We start from the raw sequence: 7529 nt of genomic DNA on the forward strand, positions 1-7529 counted from the left end.
AATACTAGTACAAGCTTGTACATTACTCCTTTGCAGACTTACAAATCCAAGACATAGTGACTCACACATCCTTCTATTTTCCGAAGTACTAATATCATGGTTTTAAATAGCATGCTATAGCGTTTACAAGAGGTCCTGCATTAAGGAATTTTGATTCAAACACATAAACAAACATTTTAAATAACACGCTATAGCAATGGTGTAGCATTTAAAAGAGGTCCCCCACTAAGTGGCTTAGCGCCCTATTTAAAACTAGGGACTAATATACCATGCGTATGTGAATGTCAAGGCGAATCCTGATCAACCGTTGGCGCAACGTTAGCAACGCGTTGATTGTTCTGGTACACATACTTGTTGGCCCAGTACAGGTAGTTGAAGAAGCCGAGCAATCCGACAACAGCCACAACCCAGTAGAACCAGTCAAGATGACTAGTGTTCAAGCTCGTGCCCTCGAGCCAGCCTACCCGGTGACCATGCCTTGTCGCCCCGTTCACTGCATCCACCAGGAACGAGGCCATCAACGACGCGAGCCCGAGATCACACCAGAACAACGCCGTGCCGATCGACTTCATACCCCGTGGCGCTTCACTGTTGAAGAACTCAAGGAGGCCAGTGAACGATGTCACGTCCGAGACGCCGAGCAGGAAGAACTGAGGTGCTAGCCAGAAAAGGGACATCTGCACCGCAGATTCCTTTCTCTTTTTCTCGACGACCGCCGCGATGACGCAGGCAAGTATCATGGAGGCAAAGCCTATGCCGATGCGCTGCAAGTGAGTGATGCCGCCGCTGTAGCCCGTGCGCCTTCGCAAGAATGGCACGATGAACTGATCATAGATTGCAAGCATCACCATCTGGAATGTGATGGGGATGACGAAGAGTGTCGCCGGGGAAACGTGGATCTTGCCGAGCCTTGTGTTGGTCAAGCCGCCTTGCTGCACGGTGAATGTGAATAGGATGATGTTGGATATGTATCCAATCACGGAGCTGATGAAGATGGGAAGAAAGCGGAGTACAATCTTGGTCTCCTCCACCTTGGTCACACTGCAGACTGACCAGTCTCCCTTTTTGCCACGGTTGATGCAAGCTTTATCGAGAAATCTGGCATGATGCATCACAGAGTTAGGGAAAAGGGATTCTCAAAACCATATGGTGTACTCTATATGGCAACTTGATAAGTACAAGCAAGGGAAAATGGTTCGATTAACTGAGCCTTACTTCAGACTATTTGTTTGAGAGAGTGAGCCAATGTAACCTGTCCCCACCTCAATACTCATTTCATGCGCTTCTTCTAGCCCCTCACCAACTTCAGTCTTCCTGTTGCGGAATGCAACCACAAGAACCTGGGAGAAGCAACATTGAGGTCAACACAAGTAACATATTATGTCTTGAGCCAGGAAGTAGCATGTACCACCTGCAGTATTCGAGTCAGAGGACTTCCTTGTGGTACTTGATTGCGGTAGAAAGGGAGACCAGCAGCAACTACGAGCAATCCGAGCAGAACTATGACGGCACACAACCCTAGTGCGACATCCCACCCTTTGTAGTCTTGGAGCCACACTATGAGAATCAGCCCTACGAAGCCTCCAAAAGAGATTCCGAAGGTATACCAGTTAAAGAAGCTGGACTGCTGGTGGGACTCTTTGGGATCCTCATGGTCAAATTGGTCTGCTCCAAGGGACGGCAAGCAAGCCCGTATACAACCATCACCAACTGCACTCAGATACAAGCCTACGTACAATAAGGCAGCGTTCTTGCCATGGACTTGTTTGCAATTGTTTAGCTCTGCTTCAGTATTGCAAGGGGGTGGATGGAGGGAGGGTAGGTAGGCTTGCAGTGCGAGCAATCCGTATCCCTGCACAAATTAATGCATGTTCGACCGATCATGCTACAATAACATCACATATCTTAGTTCCCTACTTGAATACGGATAAATGTTGGCATGAAGGAATTCCTCATTATCAGCGTTAATAAGTGGGTTTCATGGTCAAGGATATGCCGAAGTATGTACTGTATCTTTTGCACGAATTGAGTTATATGAAAACATGACAAGATATAAGGCAGTTTTATGTTTCAGCATATCACCGGTATCGCATCGCTGTTTTATTAAGGTATATTAGTAGTCCATTCTCACCACGCCTCTTTCAAATTTGTGCACCCAAAATTGATTGTTGCTTATGGTTTGTGTCTGTTAGATGCCAGGCTAAATGGTTGGATGACATTTCACCTTCTTCTTTTCAAATAATTGTTGTCACTGATTTTGTTAACGAAATTGGGTCTCTGTTTCCCTTTTTCAAAAAGTAAATGTATAGCAAGTTCCCAACTAAATTTCAGCTTTGGAAATGTACATCAGAATTGCAGACAACACTTCCTTCAAATTTGGTGAGGCCACATCGAAATGAAGAAAATTACAATAATAAAACAAATCAAATCTATGATACTATGTTAGTCATTTTTAGCACTTATCAGACTATAATTTTAAGATACTAGGATTTCATATTCACCTTTTTACTCATAAAGGCACATATGTTTTAAAATAATTCATAAAGACACGCATGTTTTGTTGCCGTCTCTATTATTGGCTGGTTCTAGTTTTAAAAAATTAACTACTTTGGATCATTAGAAAAATAGAAATCATGTAGATAATTGGACAGATGAATATGCATATTACCAGAAACATAAATGGACCAATGAGGAGCATGGTTCGGGCCCGAGTGATGTAGGAGTCAGAGAGGAAAGCTCCAATCATTGCAAACCCGGATGTGGCGCCAAAAAAATTAGCAGCTGTAGTCACCGAGCCCGAAACCCCCATATGCATTGTTCCGTGGAGATAAGTAACCATATTCAACAAGTTTGGGACAATAACCACGTTTGTTACCACAGTCAGGACTGCAAGGGGAAACAACATACAAAAATGATTCAATGTTGTGACCTCACAAGCTTATAGTGAGATATTGCATGGCCGCACATATGTAAATGTGTCTGTAAATAACGACTCGGAGGGTAGTGACTTAATTACCATACAAAAACCATGCTGCTCTGACTCCGCCATGCACCTCTTTGTTGATGGTGTTTCCCCTCCAATTCACAAAGACTCCAAGTGCCATGGCGCTTCTTCTTCCCCCTTCTGATCACTACTGCTTGTCTGCCTGCCTCTTGCATGCCTCAGAATAAGAGGGGTATAAATAGAAGGTGGATATTCATATTCAGAGCCTCAGAGGCCTGATAGCATCAGCAGGATCAATCAAAGATTCTGGCCTATTTTATCCCATCATTACCCACTACCGGCATTTATTTGAATTACATTGCTTCTACTTGCTATTTTTTACGAAGTAAAATTTCGACTGTACAAAACACATACACTAACATCGAAGTAGAAAAGCAGGTACATGTGACTAAAAGTCCACAAGTACCAACCACTAGCACAGATTGCTATCAATGGTATGCCATCATCCTGAGAGCAACATTTTGCAAGTTAGCTCATAATCCAATATTTTGTTTCGAGCAGAGTTCTTTTTTATGGTAGTGCACCTTGATTGATTCATGAAGTGGGAAGCCCGCATCTGGGACAAACATGATAACTACGTATATCAGAACTTAGAACTAGAACAAAACAAATTATTAGAAGAAGACGCCAAACCTACAATGACAAACAAAACAAACAAAACTGCAGGCAGATAGCAAAAACAAATAACTAGGCGGCTAACTAGACCTATAAATGAAAAGCAAAGGCGAAAATAAAACGAGGCCAAAAGGGAGAACAGAAAATAAGCTAGGTTAGGGAAAGTCCAGCAGTTCCCTTAATTTTTTCCCTATATCTCAAAACAGGGGACTCTCCTAAAAAGAACCCCCCCCCCCCACCCCACCCCCCCTAAAAGTTATCAAGCTCCAGCAGTTCCCCTAAAACATCTCCCTTGTTCTATATTTTGACAACATCCTATAACTACCATTTGAAACCAAACAGCTACGTCCCCAACATCACAGGAGGGGTAGTTTCTTCAGGACCTTCGAGATTTCTGCATTGTTCTTCAGTCCAGCGCAAATCTTCAATCTGAGATCATTTTGCAAAAGATTAAAATAACAATGATTTTCCATCACAGCAGTCTGCAATAACAAACAACAAAATTCTAGCAAGCATTCTCTCTGTTCTGTACCTAAATGTGCATTAAGCAGAGCAGCAGCAGCAAGCATTCTCTCAATCACAGACTACACTAATCAGCACCCTTCTCTCTCACCTGAAGTCTCCCTCTCTCAATCTATCTCCAACAGAAGGAAATAGTAATCTCACTCATCTCAGCGGAAGCCTGTCGGCTCTCTCTCTTCCTCCACACGACCCGACCACGGTCTTCCCCTCGAGCAGCGGCCGCCAACAAGCCCACGCCGGCGTCGAACCCTGCTTCTCCCTCTCTGCTCTGCCACGAATTGACGCCCGCCGTCATCCCCTCCAGCAGCAGCGGCCAGCATGCCCACGGCGGCGACGAACGCATGCCCCCTCCCTGCTCCGCTCTCTCCCCAGCGCAGGATCTCATCCCTTCGAGCGCCTTCCCCGTGTGCAGCCCCGCGGCGCCATCTCTCCCTACCCCAGGTTTCTCTGTCTTGCTCGATCTGAGAAAAAATCGGAGGAAGAACGATCCTGTGATGCGGAGGCGGCAGCGCGGTGGCGGGAGGCGGCAGTTGGCGCCGTCTCCAAAGGGGAAGAGATAGTTTTTTTTTTGAACATGTTATTGAGCGACCGTTCGCCAGGGGCTAACCCTAACCCTAGCGAACGTTGTCCCCGCCGTAGCACGAATCTCAGGGCAGAGCCTTCTAACGAACGCCTGATTTTTCTCTCTCCAAAATGTGTGTGCTCGGGCGCTCACTAGTGGCTGAGAGAGCCTTCATGACTCTTCTGTGTTTAAAATGCCACATATATATTTTCAATCCTGAATTTTTTTTCATTTCTCAGATGGCAGTTTTATTTTGTCTCAAAAAGAACATGGCGATTTTATTTTCTGTAGCATGGCATTTCTTTAAGAGGATGTCATTTTTTGATTAATGAGACATGTCATTCTTTCAAATGGCATGGCAGTTTTGTTACAATCGCATGATGGTTTTATCAATAATAGGATGGCATTTCAATTATTGAGAGGATGGCATTTTTATCAATAATGGGATGGCATTTTTTACTATAAATAGGATGCCATTTTTTAATGGCATGACAATTTTAGTTTTTTGGGGCTTATCCATGTAAAACTTTTTATCTAGAGAATGGCAGTTTTATAAAGTAACACGGCAAAAAGAACATGAAAGCATGCATGCCACTGTTGACGATGTAATTTGGCTAGTTAGTATGGGCCAAATTAATTTTATCATTGATCCAACTAATCAGTTGATGCATAGTTTCAATACTGCAGCTATGTACATAAGGTTGATCAGATTTCAGGGATGCATTGAACTAGCATACTGCTGCCATGGACGTCTACCAATCTCGTATGCTAAGGTGAAGTATGGAGTTTGCATGGACTAGATGAAGAAGTGTGCTTAGTGCGAATCAACTTGTGGTTGAGTTGGTTAGGTGGATAGTGGTATCCTCAACCCACCAGGGTTCAAATCCTGGTGCTCGCATTATTTCTGGATTTATTTCAGGATTTTCAGCGATGCGCTTTCAGTGGGAGGAGACGTTCCCGTCGACGACGAGGCGCCTACGGTGACTTCGTAAATCTCAAGATGATACGCCGGTTCAGTCTCTCGGAGGTGCTCATAAGGATAGGGTGTGCGTGTGTGCGTTCATAGAGATGAGTGTATGCGCGTGTATATAAGCGCTTGTGTTTGTACTGATGCTAAAAAAAAGTGTACTTAGTACTTGAGGGTTATTATTCAGAGTGATAGCGACGTGGCCGGAGCATTTTATTATTTCCTTGTAGATACAAGAGTATATCTACGTGACATGGTTAGAACTTGAGCTTGTGCATTATCTTGTATGATTAGTGACATGATTGGAATATTTTATAATTTCCTTTAGGTCTAGGAGGATTTGTACGTGTTAATTTGGGCCACTAGTGCAAATTGTAAATAACCGAATGAGGGTGTGTCCTAGTCGGTTTCAGAGTTTTTCTCTACCCTTATAGTGTACCAGTTTTAAATTTGGATTTACCCCCTCGGCTAAGTCTTTCCCGCCAAAGGGAGATGAAATCAATTACAGCCGTCGATTTCTTCCTTTGTATCAACATCCACCCTCCATCACACGCAAATATACCAAATATGACGGTCCATGTTTGCTGGATTCACCCACCTCTTCCCACCTGTGTGGAGTTTTCTCGGATGTTCGTGATGCTCCTCACGTGACTCCATCTGTTTGGAAAAATCAAAGCCACCTCGCGCGCGAAACCCATCTTGGGAAACAACACCCCACCGCCGCCTCCACCTGCTGTCTACTGCGATTTTGTTCCATCTTCTTGGAGTACTTTTGTGTGCTTGCAACCCGTTGGATCTAGGTTGGGAGGAGCGGAAGTGCCGTAACCTACAGGTGAGTCTGCTGTATACTATTTATCTTTTTCCCTTGATTCTGATTTTCCGATTTTCTTGAGCGGAAGTGCAAGTTGATGTTTCTTGCAAAGAACTATCTATTCTCTCCATGTTGCAAATCAACACGAAATGATGTCATTTTCTGTCCATTGTGGAGGATATGCATTTTTGTGCACACAAGGTGTTTGTGTATTTGCCCAAACTGTTATGAAGAGATAGAGACATGTGGAAGGCAAAGGATTAATGTGCGGTTGTGAAGCTGCATACCATAATCGGATGTATGAGTGGAATGGTCATAGTCATACTTTTGTATTCTTGTTAGCTGGTTCTTGATTCCTTATATAATGTTTTGATATGTTCAGAAGTTATACTCATTTGATAAATTTACATATGATCCCCACAGGTGATAAATGAAATGTTATATGGAATAATAATGTCGTAACTGTTATCTTTTTCTTTTGTGGGGTATATTCTCTTTAGTTATTGATGATATTAGAGACTAAAAAACTGCAGCTCCATAATTTCATCAGAGCTGAACTGAACTACAGTTCAGTCACTACATGTCCCATGACTTTGTATGTCTACACGAGAGTATATATTGTCAGTCAAAGCATTAAATTTGCGAAATTCATGCTCTTAGATTTAATTTATCTAATAACCTAATGTGTTGTTCAAACTTGTCCTGCGGATTTGAGTTGGCAACTTCGAACGATCGACGTCGCCGGCCCGCATGACTCTGTGTCGGCATTCTGTTGCAAATACCAGCCCATTTGCTTCTCCTTCATCAGTCCCAGGTACATAAGTTTTCCCATAACATAGAGGTACACAATCTGTAATCATGTGGTTTCCTTTTCTGAGCAGACAATATAAATACCTTTGTGGTCTCCTCAGATGTATAAAAAAAGAAGAGTATAAACAGGGTTAATCCCATGAAGGATGCAAACAATTATGTATGCTCATCATATGAATGCAGATAACTATAGATAACGATGCATACAGTTGGAAGCACGGACTCATTTTAAAAATAT

General features: G+C 43.2%; 1 protein-coding gene across 2 annotated transcripts; it reads right to left on the reverse strand.

Moving 5' to 3' along the window:
• Nucleotides 1–3820, reverse strand: LOC119299278 (protein NRT1/ PTR FAMILY 4.6-like). 2 transcript variants are annotated; one of them, XM_037576519.1, is made up of 6 exons: nucleotides 3017–3820; nucleotides 2669–2886; nucleotides 1412–1852; nucleotides 1216–1340; nucleotides 1032–1098; nucleotides 1–932 (listed from the first exon to the last, which is right to left on the reverse strand). In XM_037576519.1, exons 1-6 carry the CDS (start codon nucleotides 3102–3104, stop codon nucleotides 285–287), a joined length of 1587 nt encoding a protein of 528 aa, XP_037432416.1. In that variant the 5' UTR covers nucleotides 3105–3820; the 3' UTR covers nucleotides 1–284. The 2 variants fall into 2 exon arrangements, with proteins under 2 accessions (XP_037432416.1, XP_037432415.1); XM_037576518.1 differs by having other exon boundaries at nucleotides 1–1098.
• Between the last annotated feature and the right edge of the window lie 3709 nt (nucleotides 3821–7529).

Source organism: Triticum dicoccoides, chromosome 5A, assembly GCF_002162155.2.
Source record: "Triticum dicoccoides isolate Atlit2015 ecotype Zavitan chromosome 5A, WEW_v2.0, whole genome shotgun sequence".
NCBI classification, from domain to species: domain Eukaryota; kingdom Viridiplantae; phylum Streptophyta; class Magnoliopsida; order Poales; family Poaceae; genus Triticum; species Triticum dicoccoides.